This window comes from Taeniopygia guttata, chromosome 7 (assembly GCF_048771995.1).
Source record: "Taeniopygia guttata chromosome 7, bTaeGut7.mat, whole genome shotgun sequence".
In the NCBI taxonomy this organism is placed as follows: Eukaryota; Metazoa; Chordata; class Aves; order Passeriformes; family Estrildidae; genus Taeniopygia; species Taeniopygia guttata.
In genome coordinates this window covers 6,304,507-6,328,176 of record NC_133032.1, presented here as the reverse complement: position 1 = coordinate 6,328,176, position 23,670 = coordinate 6,304,507, and the positions used below count along the sequence as shown (strand labels likewise).

General features: G+C 39.5%; 1 protein-coding gene across 2 annotated transcripts; it reads left to right on the top strand.

Annotated features, from left to right (window-relative positions):
• Positions 1–834: 834 nt before the first annotated feature.
• Positions 835–21,248, top strand: SEC22A (SEC22 homolog A, vesicle trafficking protein). Of its 2 annotated transcripts, none has more exons than XM_012574855.5 (8): positions 835–976; positions 4,265–4,439; positions 5,962–6,165; positions 7,439–7,602; positions 8,680–8,874; positions 13,444–13,562; positions 16,568–16,633; positions 20,059–21,248. In XM_012574855.5, the coding sequence occupies exons 2-8, from the start codon at positions 4,426–4,428 to the stop codon at positions 20,257–20,259; spliced, it is 963 nt and encodes a 320-aa protein (XP_012430309.1). In that variant the 5' UTR covers positions 835–976; positions 4,265–4,425; the 3' UTR covers positions 20,260–21,248. The 2 variants fall into 2 exon arrangements, with proteins under 2 accessions (XP_012430309.1, XP_012430310.1); XM_012574856.5 differs by lacking the exon at positions 835–976 and adding an exon at positions 993–1,377.
• The last annotated feature ends 2,422 nt before the right edge of the window (positions 21,249–23,670 follow it).

Below are 23,670 nucleotides of genomic sequence, written 5' to 3'. Positions count from 1 at the left end.
TTATTGCTGAAACATGCCCAGTTGATTTCTTGGGAAATGAGTGAGATTAGCCTAGCATCTGGTCTCATCTCAGTGCACTTTTGCTGGTGGCTATTCTGTCCCTATCACACAGGTGCCAGCAGCCACCCTCACTGCCCCAGCAGAGGACCCGAACACACCTGGTTATCCACACAGTGGCAGGCACATGCCAAGGGCTGTGTGATCCATTAAACCTGGCGGGCACCAGCCAGCCGCTGTCAGAAGTTATTCCATGGGAGAACGCAAAGAGCACAGCTCCTAAAGCTGAGCTGTGCTGACACCAGAGCGAATTGTCCCGGAGGAGAGAGGCTCGGGGCTCACGTACCGCTGCCGGCAGCTCCCTGGGACGGGCGGGGTCGGGCTCTGCGCCCAGGGCACAGGACAGGAGGAGAATCGCAGGATGCACCAGGGGAGGCTTAGATGGCTCACTAGGAAGCCATTTCTTCACAGTGGGTAGTTTGGCACTGGACTGAGCTGCCCAGGGAAGCCGTGGAGTCACCATCCTTGGAGGTGTTTAAATAAAGACTGGGCGTGCACTCGGTGCCCTGGGCTGGTTGACAGGATAGTGTCGAGTCATAGGTTGGTCCCGATGATCCCGGAGATATTTTCCAACCTGACTGATTCTGTGATAAATTCAGCCTCAGACGAGGCTGTGCCAGACAGCGCTGCAGTGCTCGGCTGCTGCCGCCCGGGCGGTGAGACACACCCACGGCCGCGATCCTGGTCCGGGAGTCCGGCCCGGGAGTCCGGCTGTGGCATCCCCGCCAGGCAAGGGCGGCTCCCCTCGGCACAGAGCGGCCCGGGGTCGGGGCGGCCGCCCGGGGCTGCCAGCGGGGCCCGGAGCGCCTCAGGGCGGCCCCGCCCCGCCCCGCACCGCGCGGGGGCGCTGCGGCGCGCGGCCGTGTCCGCTCCCACAATGCCCGGCGGGACCCGCGCGCCGCCGCCGCCCCGCTGCCAGGTACGGCTCGCGCCGCCCGCGCGGAGCCCGAGCCCTGAGGGCCGCGGGCGGGGCCGCCGCGCTTCCCCTCGCTGCCTTCTCCTCGCTCCCTTCTCCTCGCTTCTCCTCGCTCCTCCTCCCTTCTCCTCGCTCCCTTCCCCTCGCTCCCTTCCCCTTCCGCCTCTGCCCGCCCCGGGCCCGGCCGGCTGCGTTCGCGCCTCAGTCGCCGTCTCGGGGGGCGGGAGGCAGCCAGGGCCGCTCGGTAGCAGGAGCCCGCTGTGCGCAGGGGTCCAGCCGCCCTTCAGGCTCTGCCGGAGGTTGTGTGAAGTTTGTGAGCTGAAGCGGTGCGGATCCGCCCGAGTCAGTGCCCGCTGAGTCAGCGCTGCTGCTGCGGCCGCTGATGGCCTTGTCGGAGCTGCCACGTAAGTAGGTGCTAGGTGAAAGGGTCACGCTCCCAAACTCTGGGATGCAAATTCTTCCCTTCCCTTAGCTTGTCAGAATTGTTTTGGCGTTAGGAGGAATTTCTTCAGAAGGGGTGATTATATATTGGATTGGGATCCCAGGAGGTCGTGCAGTCACTGTGCCTGGAGCCACCTGTTAAGGAAAGACTGGACGTGGCACTCGGTAGTGGTGTCCAGTCACAGGCTGGACTCGAAGATCTCAGGTGTTTTCCAACCTCATTGATTCTGTGAATCTTGATTCTGCCTCTGAGATCTCTTTCCCCCTGGCTTTATGGAAAGGATTATATTGGCTGGTGATTTAGGATTATTCCCTTGTCTTATCATACCCGATGATGTCAAAATAGCTTTATTTGTTGTGTCCTTCTGTAGTGCTCCAGTTTGTGACGTGAATTTCTGAAGTATTATATAGTGTGAAAAAATTAAGCTCCTTCCTGTGTAATGCAGCTGTCACAACCCTCAGAAGTGGGGACAATAAATTGTCCAACAGTATTAGGTATGTGGTTTATGTAAGCACAGAAGTTTTATCTGTATTCTGTGTTAGACAGGAGTGCAGCTTGCATACACTTCCCAGTTTTATATATTATGGAAAGGTTTTATGAGAGGCAGACATCCCAATAAGAAATGCGGTGATTAAATTGGCCGAAGGTTATCAGGTGCAGGAGGGTAAGTTGGCCATTACACTCGATCTGGTCAGAATTTTGAGAAAGCTAGAGTTTTTTTTAAGCGAAGTATCCTGAGCAAATCATAGTCACAAGTCACTTTCAAACACTTGTTAAAAGTGTTACAAGACTATGTCAGATACATTTAAAACAATTAACTGTCAGATCACAAGTTAGATGATGATGAATTTGTTACAAAAGGCTGGAATGCTCCAGTTTCTGTTTTCAGTGTTTCTAAGACTTCTCTAGATGCTGTGGATTAGGTACCATCGTAACACTGAAATAAACAACATGATAATTGAATATGGCTTAAAAAAACCAAGTACAGTGAAACAGGCTCTGATTTCTGTCACCTGAGGTTTCTTGTTCCTGGGAGAAATGAAACCAGGCACATGTGCTGATTGCTAGTTCTGAACCAGTGGATGCTGACATGTGCAGGAGGAATTGGACAGCTCTTGGGAAGGTGCAGTGACAGAGGAATAGCCACCCTGCTGCCTCTTACCTGTCTGTGGCCAGCTTTCTCCATGCTCCTCTTTTCCATGAGTCCTCTCATTTGTGGGGAGGGCTGTGAAAGGGAAATCAACAACAATGGGGCAGAAGTAAATACTAGCTAAGGGGAACAAGAATGGTGCAAGCGTGGAGTGCTGCTTCTGTGATGTACTTTCACTGTTGGTGTTTGTGTGGGGGTCAGAATCCCTCTGAGCAAAAGGTTGTGACTTGCTTTTATTACCCCAGGTAGTTTTTCTGTGAACTTTTCCAGTTGCCTCTTAAATTCACATAACACTGTAGCATGAACAGCAGCCTGTGACAAGGGGCTCCACTGGGTGGTGACAAGTTTTGGACCCTCTGTGATACCTGTGAGCCAAACAGCTGCTGGTTGGATATGGTATTCCACAGTTCTGTCACGGAATGAGACAGTGAACCCAATCTGTTCATTTCCTTGCACCTATAAGAGATTCATAGACCATTTGTAGTGAAAGTGCAGTCTTTTGTCATCTTCAGGTGGTTGAGGGATACAGAATTTTTGGAGGAAAATGTATGAAATTTGTAACAATTTGGTGAATTACTTAATGCAGCTTTGAATAGATGTTTCAAAAAAACATTTAGAGGTAACTCTAAAAGCATATTTATCTTTCTTCAGTCTCTAAATATGTAAGTGCATATCAAATTTACCACTTAGCTCCTTGTGTAATGTAAAGCTGTATGGTTTTGAGAGCTGGATAAAGTAGTTTTAGTAAACTTTTTCTTTGTTAATACATTTTCAGGTAAGGCTGCATCTGTTACACTATGTGTATTATACATCTCTTGACATACATATGATCTTCCAGCCAAAGTAGTTTTCTTTTACTAGCTTTGGTTTTTAGATAGCTTTCTGATTCTGCTGTTAGGAGGCTGAGAAAAAAGTTCTTCTTTTCACTGGGTGGGTTTTTAAGATGATGGTAACAAAACCTAACTGGTGTTAAGATCTTCAGCTCAGCACAATTTCTACCTTGTGTGATTTTGTCATATATGAAGAGAATTGGCAGGTTTCAGCAGAGGCTTATCTTCTGTTATAGAGCCTGTTTTTCTCTGAATTTAAGTGGGAGTCTCAAAGAAAGTTGTGTTCAAGATTTATGCAAATATTTATTTACATACAGAATACACATAAAAATTGAAAGAATACCTCTGCAAATGTCTTTATAATTTGCTTTGTCTGTGCATACACGCTGTTGTTAGTGGTATTTATGTTCTTTGTTTTCAGTTGTAGGAGCAAAGCAACTATGATGAGATTGAACATTGAAAATATTAATGCTTTGGAAATAGAGCTGGGGTTGTGCTGTGTTTCGTTCCTGAAGTGTTCTGAGCAGAGGAGATGATGGATTAATCAAATGTAGTGGATGAAGGGAATGATGGGGTTCAGAGTCAAAGGTTGTGTAAACCTCAGTTACTCCTGTGCTGTACAGATGGATAACGTGTTTTCCCATTTTACATGCCTCAAGTGATGGGACTTCCTGAACTTCACTTAACACAGAAACATTTTAATATCTCTTACTATTCTAGTTTTGTTTTTATTTGATTATCTTTTGAGTAACCTCCCTTGGCTATGTTCAGGCCTTTCCAATATGTAGGGCCTCACAAAAAAGAGCTGAAGTATGTTGTTACCCAGTAAATATATTTATTAACTTTTTTGTTTGTTCTTATCTCATCAGACAGCTCAACATGAACTTTAACCATCGAGATAATTTAAAAAGTGAAGAGAATAATATCTTTTCTTCTGTGAGCTGGCTGCGGGATTCTGGGTTTCTGTTGCAGTGCAGTCCCATTCACTGCCTTTTCCTGAAACAGGACATGGAGCTGCGTTCCTTTCTTCATGTTAGGTGCTAAGTAAGTTATTTCTTTCTTCAGGGGAAATGCAGATCCATGAAATTACATTTTGTGCAAGTAAGTTAATGAAGTGGTATTTAAACTTTGCATCACTGCTCTTTCGTTTGTATTGATACAGCTCCCAAAAGTCCCTGTCAGGATTGAGTTCTGAGTGGTAGAGATAGTTATTGGCTGAGAACATTTACAGTTCAAAGCTCCTCTACAGTTTTGTCGTGCTCTTGAGCTGCTTGGTTATCTCCTTGGTTGTATGGTTAGCAGCATAGTTAAGAAAATGAATCCATGTGCATTCCATGTGAATTGTCCTTCTGGGAACACATGCATGAACTCAGATATAGGTAAAAGTTTCTAGAACTGTGGGTTTTGTTTCTTGAATGCTTCATGCCAGCAAGCTGATCCTAGAGGAAGTCCTGGAGTTGGGGTTTTCTGGTTTTGTGTCCAGCTGATGGAAGCACTTTGTTCAGGAGGGGATACTCCAGTGAAGTGCTGAAATAACAAGTGCACCTGATAAAAGCCCCAAGGTGTTCAGCAGACTGCAGTCAACAGTCCTGCTTCTGTTACAGCTTTGGGGAGAGTCTGATGTGCTGTGCAAGTAAAATACGAGGGTATTAATTTGGAATTTATTCAGCTAATCTGATATATCTCAAAGGATGTTGAAGTTTGACTGCTGATGAAGCTGAATTTATTAACCTGAAAGTGACAACACATGTTTAGCACTTATGTTGTTACATGTCTCTCTCTGAGGAGTTAATTACATTGAAAAGCCTGAATATTGTTGATTAATCATTAAGTTTCCTGATGGATATAAAATCTTTGGGAAGTGGGAAATAGAGAAGATGAGAGTTCAGGTAAAAATAGCTATTTCCTCTCTTCTATGAAGAGGTAGTGTCTTTTTGGGGGAAATTTGGATTTCTGACTTGTGAGAATGCAGTCATTCAGCTGCTGAGGCTTGTAAAGCACCCTTAATATCATAGTTTGAAAGGTGCTGTAAACATGTCAGTATCACACACAAAAGCATATTTCAGCTGTATCCAGAAATATGTTTCCTCTTGCAGTTTGTGACTGTATGGGACTTGAGTAGCATCATCTGAGGGTGGCAAAAATATTTTTTTGTAGTGTCTGAAGTGATAGGTGTAGTATATGGTAGGAGTCTGCAGAGCAGTGTTAAGAGCTGAGGAAGTGTTTGCTTTTGGCTTCATATAAATTCTAGCAGTTCGCCCACTTGTAGGAGAAGAAATTTGTGTACTGATGCTTAGTAGATAAGTAATGCTTTTAATACTTGTCTTGCTAAACTTTTGAATGTTTTGATTTAATGTAAGGTTTGAAGAACTGTTTTGAGGCTCATGTAGATTAGTAGGTCCTGTTCAATTAAGACTCTAGTCTGAGTTACAGTTGAAAATCGTAACTATCCCAGTTTAGGCCTGAACCCACTGTACAGCTTGAGAAGTTTAATTCATCACAGTTGGCTCTGTTGTCTCTGCTTTCACTTTAATTCTGATTCCTCCTGATTTGTGTTTTGTTGCAGGTTGTTGTTAACTCTGTTGGCAATGTCTATGATTTTATCTGCCTCTGTGGTCCGTGTGAGGGATGGACTCCCACTTTCTGCATCTACTGATTATGACCAGAGCATGGGAATGCAGGAATGTAGAAAATATTTTAAAATGCTCTCTAAAAAACTTTCTCAGCTTCCTGATAGATGTACTCTGAAAACTGGACAGTATAATATAAAGTAAGGCATCTCCTTTAAGTATTTGCAACATCTAGATTGTGTCTCTCTGTAAGTGAAAAAGTTAACTGTGCAGCTTAATCAAACTTAGATTAATTATTGGCACTTTTTATGTATCAAGAAATTTAAAACCTGAGAAATTGTACAAAGATTTGAACCTATTCAGACTTTCCTTAAAGTTCCTTTATAATGGCACAGTCATAAAACAACATCATGGGAAGAGTGGCTTTACACTGAATGAAAGGATAGGTTTGGATTAGATATTTAGAAGAAATTATTTATTGTTTATAGTTCACTTGCATTTTAACTGACCTAAATTCTGGTTCTAATTTGGATATTTTAAATGAGGTGAGTAATTTCATCTTAACCCCTAGTTAACCATGTAGAAGTTACAGTGGTGGAACATGTACCACCTGAATGATCCTAGAATGTGCCAAGATCTTTCCATCTCTTACAGGGGTATGTGAGTTTCCAGTATTTCTTGGATTAAAGCCCAGGATGGGCTAAATTGCTTTGGTTTCTTTACAGGCTAACTAACTGATTAGCTTAAAACAAACTTTTAAGAATAAACTATAAGGCTTAATCAGGGTAGATTTTACTGCTTTTGTCTTTGATTGCTTTTAATACTGTTAGTTATCCAGCAAGATTTTAAAGAAATTTGAATGCTACAATGAAAACCAAAACTCTAATTAGTTCCCTAAATGCAACAGAATATGTATATTGCAAACTATCCTTTTATTATTTCATATTTGCCATCTCTGATTGTCCTTGCAACTATCTTTGGAGAATTATTAATTCTGCACTCTAGAGAATAGTTACATTTCTTCCCATTTTCTGGAAAGAGCCAGCAGCCATCCCCCAGATCTGAAGATAAGGTTTTGCATTTTTGGGCTGCTCCAGATCACATATTGTACATTTGAGATGAGTGAAAAGCTGTTATGGGATGAATCTGCTGTGTTTCTGCATCCTAAAAGCTTTTTTATTTTCTGTTTCACCAGTGTGTGTATATGTATGCACACACACATAGATAGCTATATACCTATACATGTAAAACAGCTTCTCATATGATTGTACAATGTGGTGTTCAAGTAAAACATTCCCTAAAAGTAATTTGTTTTTCTTCTAGAATACTGTTGGGCTTTTCAGTAAACATTTATTCCTTTGCTACCCCAGATAATTTTTTGTTTTTGTGGTTACAAATATGAGATCAGACTAGAAAAGCAGTAAATTCACTGAATTTAGATTTGAAATTTTGGATATGTTTTCTCAATTCTAGCTTTATAAGTTCTTTGGGAGTGAGCTATATGATGTTGTGCACCGAAAATTATCCCAATGTCCTGGCTTTCTGTTTCCTGGATGAGCTTCAGAAGGAGTTCATCACTACCTACAATATGATGAAGACGAATACTGCTATCAGACCATACTGTTTTATAGAGTTTGGTAAGGATTTGCCTTTTCCCCCCCTTCATTCTCATACTATGACAAAAGAGAATTTAAATAGGTACAACTTCATGCACACAAAAAAAGTCCAAAGCAGTTTATAGCTCTGTTTCAGGTGGATTTAGAATCTGATTTAACTGCTGTTAGAGTCAATGAAGAAATACTTCTGGGACATTAAATTAGGCTACTAGAGTTTTATCCAAACTTACTTCTGTTCATTCCAGTAGGTTTTGGTTTAAGCCTTGTGTGAGCAGCTCTGTAGTTCATCTTCTGGTAGTAATACCAGGAGTTATTTGACTTCATACCTGTTGAAATACTTAACCTGGGAAGTCATTGAGCTTCATAAATTTCTCAAGTAAAAGATTGCAGTTTCATGTTAGCTCTTAGCTGTGCTACCTCTTGTTCAGTACATGAAAGGGAGAAATGTTTACTTCTCTTACAATGTAGTGGAGCATTAATCTTCAGACTCCAAATGCAACTCACCTCATATATACCAGATAACAGTTGTTATGAATTCCATTAGTTTATGTTGCTTTAATACTATATATTAGAAATTACTGTAATCAGATATTCTTATGAAACACATTGGAGCAAAGAGAGCTGCAGTTTTAGAAACACGGGGGAAGATACTCCAGTTGGTTAATTCCTGTCTATAATTCAGTCAGTTAATGACAATTTCTGTGTGACATTACTGTCCTCCTTGTGAAGATTTCTATGAACACTTTTATTTTCCCACAACATAATTTTTTGATAAGGATATTTACTAAACTAACAGAAAAGCTAGGATAAGTGCAGTAAATCCATTGTATTAGAAATGCTTTCAGTCTCGTGCAATGAAAAGTCATTCGTTTATTCAGCTATTACATACTTAGATTTTTGGAGCTTAATTTTTTTAACTGCAGAAGTAAATAACCCATGATGTGTTAGGCACAAAACAGAAACAGCATTAAAAACCCAAGATATATACAAATATTTCAAACAATATATTTCAGTTTGTGAACTGAAAAGCTGCATGGTCTTGGATGATGTAATTACAAAGTTCATAGAAAATACCTTTTTATTTTAAATTTTGCACAGATAATTTCATTCAGAGGACCAAACAGAGATACAACAACACACGTTCTTTGTCAACAAAGATGAATCTTGCTGATATGCAGACTGAAATCAAACTGAGACCACCGTATCAAATTTCTGTGTCAGAACTTGGTTCAGCCAATGGCTTTTCTCATATACCTGTGGGGGAGTATAAGGGTACTGGTAAGATAGCTGCAGGTAAGTTCCAGACTTCTGTTGTTGTATCCTTAAATGAGACAGATGCAGCAAAATTAATTTATTTTCTTTAAAATAAAAAGCCTTTTTCATGTTTCTAAAACATAAAGCTGGTGTGACCTTATGCATATTTTAGCTGAGGTGTCTGTTTTGTCTCTTGCTCCAAATGTTCACCTTCTCGAGGCACTCAGAGCAAGAAATGGCTCTGTTCAATAGACCGCTTTATTGAAGGAAAAAAACCCCTGTAAATGAAGATGAGCACTTAACAAGAATATTATTTTTATTTTTTGATTTTTTTAAGATTTCTGAAATTTTTTGATATTTCTGCCCAGTAATACTCGTTGTTGACATAACCTGAGAACAGTGTCAGGAGTTAGAGCAGCTGGAGGGAGAAGCATCTCTTCAGGAAGCCTTTGCAATGGTGAAAATCCAAAGAGCTGTGCTGGCTAAAAGATGCGCTCTCTAAAATGAGTGCCTTATGTACAATGTTAAAACATGCCTTAAGTACAATGTTAAAAAATGCAATTTTGTATAAAACTGCCAAATTCATTTAAGTAGTCATTAATTTTTTTAAACTTTAATTTACGTAGGAGGTACATGTGGAACAGTGGGGTTGAACTGGGTTAAAGGTTTGTGCTATTAAGTGAATCCTCTGAATGGGTTTGAGTCCCATCTTCAGATGTTTCCCAGCAGGACAGAAACAAAATGCCAGATCCTTGCACTGAGACATGGGCTCCACATGTGATACTGACATCATCCAATTCCAGTCCTCCAAGTTTAGTAAAGTAAAATCATAAATAGAATGAAAGGAAGTGTTGATTTTAATTAGTTAATATATTTTCCTTTTTTTTCCAAAAGTACCTAAGTTTATAAATTATCCTGAGCAGGCCCACACTGATGCTGTGCACTTTACAGTGGCAGGGTGCAATCATAAATCATAGAATTACAACTGTAAATCTAAACACCTCCTACAATGTTGTAATAAACGAGATTTTGCATGTATATATTAATAGGATCTTTTTGCCAGTATATTATCCTTATTATGTACTTACTCATGAGGATTACTCTAGAAGATTGAAAACTGCTTTCTATGGAAGATGAAAACCAAACAAAACCAGTAGGGTGCCCTATTTGTACTCTGGGGCCCTGATTCTGAGAATTCCAGGTGCTATGAGACAATGTAGAAATAGCTTACAATCTCTGTATTTGCAATTTAACACTATTGGAGTTAGAGTTAGGAAAATTATTAAAGGGAAAGTGTGAAGGTGTTTAAATGGTTTAAAAGAGTGGAATCATCTAAGCTGCACTGTGCATACCTTTGTCATCTTTTTACATGTGTGGGCTCTTTTTAAAGGTATGTAATGCTGTGATACCACTCTTTGCCACCTTTAATTCTTACATTGTTGCTTACTCCTAATGTTCTTGTGTAATCTTGCTTTGTGGAAAGGGTTGTGGAGGCAGAAGGGGCAGCTGGTTAACTATGAAAATTGGAAAAAGCAATAAGCATGAGAGAACTCAGGTTGTGTCCAAATTGGCTGCTTTTTAAAACTTGTCCATGTAGTGGGAGATGGGGTTTTTATTACTTTTTTGAGTAAGAGTGTTGGAAGGTAATATAGTCCTATATTAAAAAACATAGGGACCATTTCCCTTTTAACTAAAAAAGAAGATTCAACAATAATTGGCAGGTGTTCGTCTATTTTTTTTACTTACCTCTCCACAATTTCTTACAGAAGAAATCCTGTTGTCCCCTTTTCTTTCCATGTCATTTTTTTTCTGTTTCTCTTTCAGTTACTTTTAACTTTCTTCTTCCTCTGAGTTCCATAGATCTCTGTTCAGTTATCCACTTCCTTCCTCGAGCTGCTGTAGAAACTCACTATCAAAGGGCTGTACATTATGAGAAGCTGGCACTTTGCTACTTCTTCAGCTCTTCACATTTTAGATGCTATTGAATAACAGTGTCTTTTTTAGAAAGTCTGCTAATGGTTTTGTAGTTCTTTACATTCATCACTTCTCTCCACCCTTGAAAAGAACTTTCTCTGGATGTTTGCTGCCCACTCAGTTGGCTGGACTTCCAAGTTTCTCCTTTGCACTAAGGACAGAGCAAAAAGATTCTCACAAAAAGATGTTTTGCCTAGTGGAATTTCCTGAATATGCTGTACTGTTAAAAAGCAGGACTTTCTGGAGTGAGCTGTGTTAAATGAAGTTGGAGAGCATCCAGAGGTGGGAAGTTAGGTGGATGCAAATCTTGTTTCGTTGTGCAGAATGGCAGAGTTGGAGGCATTCGCTCTCGCTTGCTCCCGCTGTAACTGGGTGTGTAACAGGGTGAGGAGCCCAGGCCTGCTGTGCTGGCAGTGCTTGCAGTAGCAGCCCTCTCCCTCAGAGTTGTGCAGTGCAGTGAGGAATAGGGGAAATTCTGCATGTGGGAAGCATAAAGAGTGCAGATTATGGATGGAATCTTCCTGCACAGGTACATGTAGGTGTTGGCAGGCATTAGAAATAAGGTCACAACATGCTGATATGTAATGTTTCAGGTTAGGATAAAATTACTGTTTTCTGAGCTCTTTTTCAGTGAAGAAACAGTTGTCAGATCAAAGTTATTTTTTGCTTGATGGCATACTCCACGCTTTTGTGGGGTTTTTTTTACGTTTTAGTTTTAAATAAACTTTCTTACAAGTAATGTAGTTTCTCATACCATGTAAATTTCCTGAATTTTTATGTAAATATCAACATTAAATTCAGAATTTGTGCTTTATTTGAACTGAGACATTTTGATATGGCACTTAGTAATATTTCTAGGATTGATGGGTGTACCAATTTGAAGTCAATTGCCCTTTACTCTGCCTTCTCTGACATTCCTTCTTCTTCTTTGGTTTTGCCTTCATCTCTTTGTATATAAATGATTCTTGTTGCTTTGATTGCAACACTAAAATTTTTTAAGCCTTAGAGAGTTTAATGACATTAGTAATGGTACATAATATCCTTTATTTTTTTTTCATATTTTAACAAGATAAGTTACTATTTTATGAACCTTCATAGACTTTGTTGATTTAGCTGACCAGACTCTTCACTTTTCCCCCCATAGTTCTCAAAGAGGTGTTTTAAATGCAGTTTTCTCACACAATGATTTTAAGTTGCCCAATACATGGGGAAAAGGAAGATTTTCTGGAGAGTTGCAAGTGGAGAGCAGTGAACTAATTTTATCCAGCAGTTAATGGAATGGAATTACCATTGGCTAAAAACAGTCATATACACCCTCAGCTTTTTTCCACTCTCTAAATGAGATGGTTCAAAAAAAGCCAAAAAAAACCAACCAGTTGGGAGTCATTGAAAAAGAGTGGTTTGGTATGCAAATAGCACATGTAGCATATCTAACCTTAACTGAGTGATTGCTGGGAGTAATGTACCCTACAGTTAGAAAAGCAGTGAGCTCTCAAAGTTAAACATGGGTTATGCTTTTGTTTAAAAAAACAGCCCAACTGATTATACACTATTAAATTCAGCAGAAATTAATTAACTGAACTCATGCTATATATTTTTTTGTTATTGTACACTCTTAATTAGACAGCCCTGCCTGCTTATCAATGTGAAATAGCTTTTGTTGGGGCTTTTTTAGGTTCTGTAACTTCATAAACTGTTTGAAAAACCTTTTCCCTGCATCTGTGCAATACAAACAACTGGGATTGACACCCCCTCTCTATTAATGTTACAGTTCATTAACCTCATTGTTCACATCTTCACACTTGGTTAATTTGAACGGAATGATTTGAGTACAGCTCAGTAGTTCCATTGTTATCCCAGTGTCGCCCAGACTGTTAAGAGTTTTGCATTGTTTTTTTCACATTTGCTTTCTGTTATTCATTATGCAAAGGGACAGTAATGAGGAACATACATAACTGTTACATATTTGTCACCCTAGATAAGCTTGAAAGAGTGGGTGTGCATGGAAAGAGTGTTTTAATGTGTTTTACTTGTAAGAGGCTAAGCACAATCTGGAAGGTCCATATAAGATTGTGGTGTAGATGCCAGCTGAGTTTCAGAGCTGTCCCTTCATGTGTGTCTTTGGTAGCACACACTGTGTTTTTAAGGAAGGGGACTATGATAGCTTTGCTTCAGTGTTCTGTTCAGCAAACAAGCAAAATCAGTCTCAATATCTCACTAATGCATTGGTGTTAAAGAAGAGTGGAGGTTGTGACAGAAGCTCTTAAGTATGTGACTTATTAGCTGGTTACTAATTATGGACATATTTCAATAGCAAGTACATCTTTTACTTTTGATTTCCTGGCATGTTTGAGCAGCCACCAATACCATACTGAATAAATGGAACTTATGGAGATAAAGAGTAAATATAACAAGGCCATTACATATGTGGACTGGAGGATAGTTTACTTTTTGCTAAACTTTGTGCTGAAACATTTATAATGTTTTGTCTTTTTAGAAAACAGAAATAACATTTTCTGGTTTGCTTCAGTGATCTCTTGAGCTAGAAACCACTAACAAATGAGATTATTATTTTATTGAATTTCTGGAGGCATTGCTTTGACCTTTGATATCTTCTTTTGATCTGCTTTGCAGCTCCTCATCAACGTCTGGAACCTGTGACTCTGCCAGGGATTGTCTCATTTGTGCTTAATCTGTTATGTGGAGCTTTGAACTTAATCCGTGGCTTCCATGCCATAGAAAGCCTTCTCCAGGTATTGTACATGTTTATGAATTTAGAAGGTATGCATCATAGCAACCACAGTTTTCGTTTTAGGAGACTCTGTATGAGCTGAGTTGTGCCAGTTTATTTCAAAAGTACTGTTTGTGAGGTTAGGTCTCTGTTACAAAACCTGTATTGTTTGTGATCTTGCATCCTCCTTGAGTGTGCTGCCTCATTCATCGAGGCTGTGAGTGTCAACGGCAGTGGAAGGTGGGTGGCCAACTCCTTCCCTGGTACCTTGGTATTAGTGAGGATATGAACATAATGTTCTGTTTTCTATATTTATGCCAGGGTATGAGGCATTTAATTTCTGTAGATGCTATTTAAAAACACTTGAGTGAAATGAATAACAGCTTTGAAGATCTGGGCAGTTTTTTTTGAAGAGTACACAGAGCGGGAATCTTTAAACAGCTTTTGTAAAGTCGTTTCTTTGAGAACTTTTGTAGTTTTTTATTTGTATTTAATAAACCTGATTTCTCATTGTGTATTGAAAGGATTAGTGTCAGAAAGTTGTCAAGTAATTTCTTCTCAGCTCCCTTCACCAAACAACCTCCCTCAAACCCATTTTTTTTTCTGTAAAATCTCTCCTATGACCCTCCCTGTAGCCTTTCAGTTTCTATTCCATTTCTTATGCTGGTTGTATTCCCACAAGTGCTACAGTGTCACTAATAATGGTTTGTGCTTTCAAGCAATTCAGGTGAATATGCTGGTAGTACTTGGCAGGCATGCCCAGAATGTTCATGTGTGTTGCCACAAAAAAAAAAAAAAAAGACCTCCTTACAATTTTTAATGGCTGTTATTGTGGTGATAGATATAGAAACTAAAAACCCCACGGAAGTTTTCTGAGAGAACATGGTAATCCTCTTGCTTGGCTGGTAGGTATTTTTATTTTAAACATATCTGGACTTCATAGAGTCATTTAGGTTGGAAAAGACCTGAGTCCAACCATAACCTAGCACTGCCAAGTTCACTAAACCATGTTCCAAAGTACCACATCTACAAGGCTTTTAAATTCCTCCAGGGGTGATGACTCAACCACTTCCCTGGGCAGCTTGACAGCCCCTTCAGTGACGAAATTTTTCCCCTGCTGCAACACGAGGCCATTTCCTCTCATCTTACCCACTGTTACCTGGGAGAAGAGCCCAGCTGCCACCTTGCTACAGTTTAGTTTCAGGTAGTGGCAGAGAGCAGTAAGTTCTCTCCCAAGCCTCCTCTTCTCCAGGCCAAACAGCCCCAGTGTCCTCAGCTGTTCCTTGTAAGTCTTGGTCTCTAGGCCTTTCAGCAGCCAACTGCAATTTTTTTGATACCTAATGGATTTTTTTTTTATAGGGCAATAAGGTAAAGAAGAATATCTGTATTCCAGTTATCTTGCACAGTACATATATGCACAGATTGAATAAACAGTACTGTTGAGTCTCAGCATTTTGGGAAGACTAGTGGATAGATGAGCAAGATTAATGGAAATATTTTATGCTAGGTCCTTCTTTCTGAGTTGTCTTTGGTTTGTTTTTTAAAGAATGACCAAGTGAACCTGCATCGCTATCTCTAATTAGGTTTTTCTGTGTTATGCACAATTCTCTCAGTTTATAAATAGGAATGATTTTAAAGTATGCTGTAGTACAAATAGTACTGAACAGATTTGTCAGTTAGTATGATGTTGCTAAATCTTACTTTGTTACCTTTCTGCAGCTGATTTTTAAAAAAGAACACAAATGTTAGATTAGTCTATTTAAGTGATGACAGGACATCCAGTTAATTTTATTCTCTATGTTAGTGTATCTGGGGGTAATAGATTTCAGTACAGATGGAAGATAATTTTCATTTCTGACAAATGAGGCACGCTAAAAATACATTAAAAGTTCTCTTAATTTATTTTATTATGGAAAAATCCACAAGGTTTAGGGAGAAGTAATCCAAAACACAATTAATGGAATGAGTTTTGAGAAGTCATTCAGAAGCGTGTCTCTGAATTACTGTTGGCTTTGTAATTAGTGGTTTTATTTGGGTGTTAATAAAATTGTGTTACAGTCTGTAACTGTACTCCACCAAATGTGCAGTGGCACTGGGGCAAAGACTTGCAGACTGGGTAGAAGTTACTGACTGTGGATGTAATTTTTGTGTGCAAACATGTGAAGTTTTTCCTGGTCAGCACAGGACATGGAAGTGCTTCACACTGAACATACTCTCAGCAGACACAAGTTGTTCTTGTGGATGGGCCACCATCTTCTCAGGTCATATTTGCTCTCAAGGACAAACATTTGCATGAGTGCCCATCGTTTTACTAGGAAGGTGTTTGGTGGGTGCAGATGTTTGCTAGAAATGCAGTTAGAATAGTCATTTAACATGGAGATTTACTCTGCTCAGCTCTGTAGGAGCTATAACAACCTGTTTGAGTAAGTTAAAGGGTTTGTTTTGTTTTCTAAACACATAGTAGAAAAATCTGTCACTTCAAGTAAACTTTTCCATCTTTCCTTCAAGAGAACCCTATTTTCCGAGTCTCTCTGATAAATTCCTGTGCTGCTGTTAGCTGTCACTGCCTTCGTTATTCTCTGTGCAGAGTTTTACCCCACCCTAGTGGCCAGTTTGGGTCCTTTCCTGTTACCTCGTTTCCATTTTGTGAAACCTTAGGAAGGCACAATTCTATGAAGTTGCTATTAAAGGTGGTTACCAGTGTTTAGACTTGAATTTTCAAAGGCATCTGGAGAAGGTAAATAATACAGTGTTAGAGCTGGACATCTTTAAAGCTTTTGAAAATCTTGGCAAGAGTTGTTTGTTGTGAATGAACATTTTGGTCAGACTCCAGATCATGACTTTTTTTGTAGGCATATCAGTAAGTACTGATTAGTCCTAATTGTTAGTTTAGTGTGGTAAAGGAATTGCCTTAAATCCCTGCGTGAAACTATTTTAACATGCAATAATTCATAGCTTTCATACTGTAAATGGCTGGTATTTCACTTGTTTTATTGTAAAACATGGCTTTTTCCTTTATTCTTGCAGAATGAAGGTGAAGATTTCAGCTATGTTATTGCATTTTTTCTTGGAACCGCAGCCTGTTTGTACCAGGTGTGTTTTTCTGTTTGCCTAATTCACTAGAGTTTAGAAACATTACCCGGTCATACATAAGTTTCATCATGTTTTCTTAAATGTCACAGATACTTGAATAGGGTGATTAAAAAAATATTTTCTGCTCTATTTTTTTTTTATTAATTATAAACTATCACATAGTAGTAGATTGATACAAAAAGCTTCTGTTTGCTGGCATTTTCTCTCCAGCTGGATGATTAAGACATTTAATTAAGACAATTATCTCTAAAGTCACAAGCAGTGGAGGTTATATTATTTTTTTGAAATAATAGTTTCATAGTTCAAGTAGACTTAACCATCTGAATAAACAACTAACTGCTTTGTCCCTTTGGGCAGATTTGAAGTAAATACCATAATACCTAAGCACTGCACCCCAGAATTTTCCTCACTTGGTACTTTAATGTGCATTTCCTTCCTTTTCAAAGCTTGTGGCCACTTTTCATTGTTTTTCTTCCTGGCACTTCTTGCTTTTCTTCACTGTCAGTTTTCCATTTCTGCATCTGAATTTGACTTTGCTTTATAATTTATAGCAAAGTGCCCACTGGCATCTGTCATTCAGTGACACTGCTGTTACATTAACCTATGTTTATGTCTCTCATGCTCAGTTGCTATTATTATAATTACTTTGACTTTTAATCTTAGACTTGTGGAGTATGCACAAGTTTCTGTTTCTGTGGGCCATTGTTTAGTACTGTGTCAGACAGTAATCTAAGAAAATGCCTTTCTTTCAGTCTTTTTTTTTTCCAGGTTATCTGTAATCTTCATTCTCTACAATTTATCTCTAGCAAAATGTCCCAATGCGACTTGTATTCTCCAACACTTGTTGTCTTTCCATCAACTTCTGCCTTAAATAATTTAGATTGGTGTTAATTTTCCATGCCAACAGTCTGATAGTCTGTTCCATATCAGATAATGTAGAGCTCCTCCGTTCTCTTTTTGTATAAAAAAATACACTTTTGCCCCTCCTGTCCCCAACTGGAAACCTTATTCTTCATGAAGTATTCATGTCTGTCCGTTGAGATATCTTTCCTCCTCTGTTTGCCTTGAACAGAGCTGTAAAGAAAGTCTGAAAGAAAGACTCCATGTAACTTGGAATGTAGGCTTTTAGTTAATATTCAAAATAGATCTGTTGAAACTCTGTTTCCCACCCTCTGCTATAATTTCTGTAATATGTGATTGGTTAGTTTTCAGAATTGAGGGGTGTTGGTTCTCTGGCATGTTCTGAGGTTTATTGGCTACAGTTAAGAGCTCAGGACATTAATTCCCTGTGTTGTATGACAGCACATTTTACTGACATTCACCCACCAGACATCCCTCATGCTGTATTGTCTTGTTCAGTTAATAACAACACAGCAGTGTGTCTCTAGTTCCCAAAAAATATTTATAACTCAGATGTGTAGGTAAATGAGCAGGACTTAAGTATAATATGATGGTTTAGACTCACTGACATGTCTAGTGTAGCTTCATAGTTTCTAGTATTTTATAAAGAAGAAAAAGTAACAACTGCCTCAGTTGTACCAGAAGTGCAAAGTGTCAGAAGCTGAGCCTTCAGTCATCTCTGAACATTCATTAAAAAAAACCCACCAAAATCTTCTCTGAAGTAGCACAGAGAAGCCTCTCCATAAAAGCATGCTCAGTATAACACTTGCATGATAACACTTCCCTTTAGTAGTAGAAAAACAACCCTCAGGAGTTTCATAACAGTACTTGTTACAGTAAGCTGTTAAAGCTGCATTGTTCTGGCCTTTTGACTGTTTTTGGCCTTTTCATCTGTTCTGTACGGTGCACATTCAGTAGTTCAGAGTTAGACCAATGAAAGATCCACTTCAGAATTCATTTAAGACAGTTCTTCAGTAAAATTCAGTCATGTGACATCATGTTATAGTAACATTTTTAAACTACTCTTTTCAAGCCTTTATTAATCATCTTGATGAAGCATATCCTGGCTCTTATTTTAATCTTGGAAGCAGTCACACTTGTTCATACATTGTCAGTGGAAGTGACAACACTAGGAAATTATCTGAATTCTTACTGCTGAGATACCAGTACCAGCTAATTGCTCTTTTAGCTATGATTTGTGAAGTTGTCAGCACAAGCAGGTTGCATTTACTCTGCTCAAAATGGCCAAGCAGGTTCAGAACACATCTCTCTAGATTCTGAAACATGCAGGTTATTCATCTCCAGTTTTACTTTGCTTTGGAAGAAGGACATACAAATCTTACTGATAATGCCAGTGCTCTTCGCTCTGACAATATTTAGATATCCAGACACTACAAGTAGCTGTGCTGCTCTCAGCCACATTTGCAGTGGAAACACATGCTTTATAACAAAGTGGTAGAGTTCAAATAGAATATAAAGTAACCTCAATAAATTGTATTGTTCAGTTGTGCTTTTTTGAGGAACATGAAAAATGAAAAGAAAATTGAGTTTTTTTGACTGATAAAACATGGCAAATGCCTAGGAAGAACAGAAATGACACTTAGATAATCTGATGATGGATGCTGTTAAATCTGTGTGACCATAGTTATAAATCCACTGGGAACAGGTTTGGAATAGAAAGTAAGCATAAGTACTATTGTTATCTACCTTAAAGCTCGGAAAAAAACTTCCTTCAGCAAAAATTACCTGAATCCAGGGAAGGGGTAAAGGAATTTTTTGATTTTATAGCAGTTAAGGGAGTAGTTCAAACAATAGAAGAAATAAAAATAATGTCTGGGTAAAAGCTGTGTCCTTTTAGAGATGAAAACTGAGACAAAAGACTTGAACAGCTTTCAAGTTACAGGAGGAAGAGGGCTGAGTAGGGAACTGTGGGCAGTCCTGACAGACTGTGTTCCACCACAGTGTGCAGAACATTGACTAAAATGTGGTAGAATTACACAACAGCAGTTGTGTCTGTCTCTCTCCAAATGTGAAGCAGCTGGAGCAGGGCAGGGGGTGTGTACCTCTACATCTCCTAGGAAACCCTCAGCATCACCCTGGCAGGACACTGGGACACGTCTGGGGGGTTGCCTTGTGCTGAGCTCTGGGGCCCTGGTATTGTGCCTGTCCTTCCCACTGCTTTCCTGAAGACTTCTCTTGTTCTTTCTCCTCTGCTTGAGTAGAACAGGGTTTTTTTTGACCAGAGGTTGCCAGGAACATCCACTAACTTTAGTCATAGGCCACTTATTGCAGTCTGTAATTAATTACTATGAATGAATTGTTCTCAGGTTTAATGCAATGCAAATGAAACTTTGTATTGATATCAGGTACTGTTCATCCTTCTATGACTGCTGAATTGATACTGTTCTTCCATGTTTGATTCAGACTGTTCTTGGTTTGGGCTGTAATTTTTCAATGACCAGATGGTTTTTCTTCAGAAGTTACTTGCCATGAGGTAACCTGATTTCTTTTTTATTTCCTGACAGTGTTACCTGTTTGTGTACTACACAGGCTGGAGGAATGCCAAGTCCTTCCTGACTTTTGGGCTGATCTGCCTGTGTAACATGTACCTGTATGAGCTGCGCAACCTCTGGCAGCTCTTCTTCCATGTGACTGTGGGAGCCTTTTCCACCTTACAGATCCGACTGCGACAGCTGCAGGGAAAGTCCCCCGATTACAACGTCTGACAAGTCCTGGAACATTGAGACCAGGTCTTGTTCCAGTAGTTACTCTCAGGAATGTAAAGCTGTTCTCCAAAAGAAGAAGCTGTCTGAATGGGGCTTTTTTTTTTTTTTTTTCTTTTTTTTAAATAAATCAATGTAAGATGCCCGTAGGCATTCTACGCTTGGGGGTTGAACCTTTTTTAAATTATTTTTTTATTTTCTTGAAAAGGACAAAAAAGAATATGGGACTAGAGGAGGAAAGTGAAGTATATCCATGCAGTGAAATGTATGTAGAATATGACTGGTGGCATAAAAAAGCTTAATTCATAAATTTATGGAGATAATCTGATGTGGAATTATCTGATGGTCTCTCAAGATCACATTATCTAATGGTAATGTGGAAGCACATTTTTACATTAATGGAGGAATGTGTAGAGTATGTTCTGCATATCGTGCAAACTTTTCACTTCCAAGTCAGTTTTGCCTTTGTGAGGCAGTAGGGAATAGGGTAAATAAGTAATAATAATGCTATTGCATATTAGCAAATAGATGTGGCATATGTAAGATACTAAACTTTTGAATGTTTTATTTCACATTGACATATATGTGAATGTTTTCTTAATTAAAATGTAACCTGGAAACTCAGTTTCTAGGGATCGGCTTCACCCGTGGTGCTTTGTCTTGTGCTGCAAGTTCTTTAATGTATTTTCATTTATGATTTTCTTTTAATTATTCTTTGAAGTTGGTTTATGTAGATAGGGTTTATTTTTTGTAATTATTCAAAAAGTTCTGCTACTAACCAGGATTCTTTCACACTTCATGTGTTTGGACTCTGGAAGGGTTGAAAGAGAACAGATTGGTGAGTAAATGGAGTGACTTGTACTTGTTGGAATGCTGTTCTTTTTATATGTTCTTCCTTATTTTCAGAAATGGATGAATAATTAGCTCAAACCTGAGACAGACATCTGGTGACAGGAAAATAATAAATCTGTCTGATTAGCTTAAACAAGAAATACAGGGATTGTGTTGATTCTTTGGGATTTATGGGTTGGGTATTTTTGTGCTGGGATAAAACCTCTGTGATCTAGTTAAGAGAACGTTTGTATGCTCCTGAAGCTGGTGAATCAACCAGCAAACTCCAGCCAACCATAGAGCACCACCATCACTTACACTGGAGTCTTATTTTTATATGACAGTTATTTATGATGTTTTATAATGTACAAATAGATGTAAGTTTTTATCTACAAGTTGTAATCAAGCCCTAATGGCAGAGAGGTTGCAATGCCCTTGTGTTGCTGGATCTGAGAACTGGCAGAACTTTGCTGTGAAATGTTGGCCCAGGCAAATGTTCTTGGGCTTTTCATACCAAAACGTTATGTTTTTAAATAAGTTATTTAGTGCAGATTTTATGACCAAGAAAAAAGGAGATGGGTATCTTCTTTTTAGATAGATGGAGTATGAGTTAAGAAAATTGTGGATAATACAACCAAGAAGAATTAGAGAATGAAACTGCAGTGGGAAGTGGTTTCACTCCCCACTGAGAGACAGGGAAGAAGAAGGTGTTTATGAACATGAGCAGCAAACAGCCCTTAGTACCAAGAAATGCTTGTAGTAGCATCCAGTGCACCATTCTGAAAAGGTGAAGAGCAGTCCTTTACCATTTAAAATCAGTGATTAAAAAATAGAGGTGTATTATGTTTTAAGTATAAAACCAGGCTTTATTTTGCTTAGAGTGTCTAGAAGAACCCTTATACCTGTCTTTTGACCTCCATTTATAGGCAGGGAAGCTACTATGAATGCCTTAAGTATTGCTTAGATTTTAACTCAGGTTGTTCTGCACATACAAAATTTTTTGTTGCATCATTTCTTTGGTTTATATGCTGGCAGAGAATTTTGTTTTCTCTGAGGCACTGTACTTTCCTACTATTCCCAAAGATCCATTTTTAAGGAATGAAAACTTTCTTTGTCATGGCATCTGGAGCCATTATTCCATTCCAGTTATGCTGGCATTAAACTAATTGCTGATTAGCAGGTATAATAAACAAATGCAACTGCCAGTGTAACAGAAGACAGTTGGGGGTTTGTTTGCCTGTTTTTATAGCACTGATAAAAATCCCATTTCACAATGAAAAGTTAATGAGTGTGACTGTTCTTCATTATGTGGTATTACTAGGTGCTAAAAACATGGCTGCTTAGCATGTTTGAGTTTGTAATATTAGAACTTGCTGTCATCTTGGTGTGAGATCAGAACCAAGATACAGCAGGCCAGGTTGGAGGTGAAAATTTATTGGAAATTCCCAGCATTTCCTATTTGCTTCCACAAACTCAACACTCAGACAGGGGCTTCCCTGCTGATTTTACCAGGAACTTGAGTTACCAGACTTAGGAAGATGAATTTAGGAAAGCTGATTACTCTCTTGAACAACAGGCTTTACTTTAGTGTAAAGTGTGAAGTGCAGATGGCCATTTGTGGTTGCTTGATTGTTCTGTGGGATTTAGTAGAAGCAGAGCTCATTTTGTGCTGTATTTATAAAGAAAGACCTCCTGAAGGTTGGAATGTGTTCATCCAACACCCATAATAGAATGTTTATCTTTCAGTAAGATGTCACTGTATTTGCTTTCAGGAAGGAATGACCAAAGGCTTGCTTGACTTACAAAGGTAGGTGTATAATGCCATTTCCAGTAGATGGCAATAGTTATTTGAATCTGAAATTCTTTGTTAAAAGATCTCTGGGGCCAGCTGCTTACAGAGAAGCTGAGTGCAGCTGCTGTCCCCTGGAGCTTTTTATTGGAATGCCAGTGCTGCCCCAGCCGCCCCTCTGGGCTCCCAGCTGGCACCCCTGCCCCTTTCCCAGGGGACAGGGCTGGCCCCAGCAGTGCAGCCACCTCCCCTGCCCTGCAGGCAAGTGCCAGGGCAGAGCAGGGCAGGCAGGGACTGAGAGGTGCTCAGGGACAGAAAATACGTAACTCTGCTTTTTACAGGAGACTATCTGGCGCCCACATGGCAGGAAAATGTTGCCGCTCCTGCCCCCTATCCAGCCTGAAATTAAATTTTCTCAGTCCTCCTCCACCTCCCCAGAGCCTACTTGCTCCTTCAGTTGCAAGGATGAAGTGGGTCAAGAGCAAGGAAACTTGAGTTTTCTCAGCTTTAAAGCAGCTGATCTGCCCTTTTCCCAGCAGCATCCTAAACTTGCTCTCTCTGACAACTCCTAAACTTCAGTCTGGAAGCGATGGTGCCCTGAGGAGCTGTTGAAAACCTTAAGAGAATGAAAATATTTGCCTCTGGACATACTTCTTGGCCAGGTATTGGTGTCTGTGGATGTTGTGTAACACATAAACAGCCAGGCTGGAGATACTTGCAGTGGAGGACACACATCTAAGAAATTCAGTGTGTCTCAAATGGATTATCTTATTAAGTGCAGGCAGATACTTGAT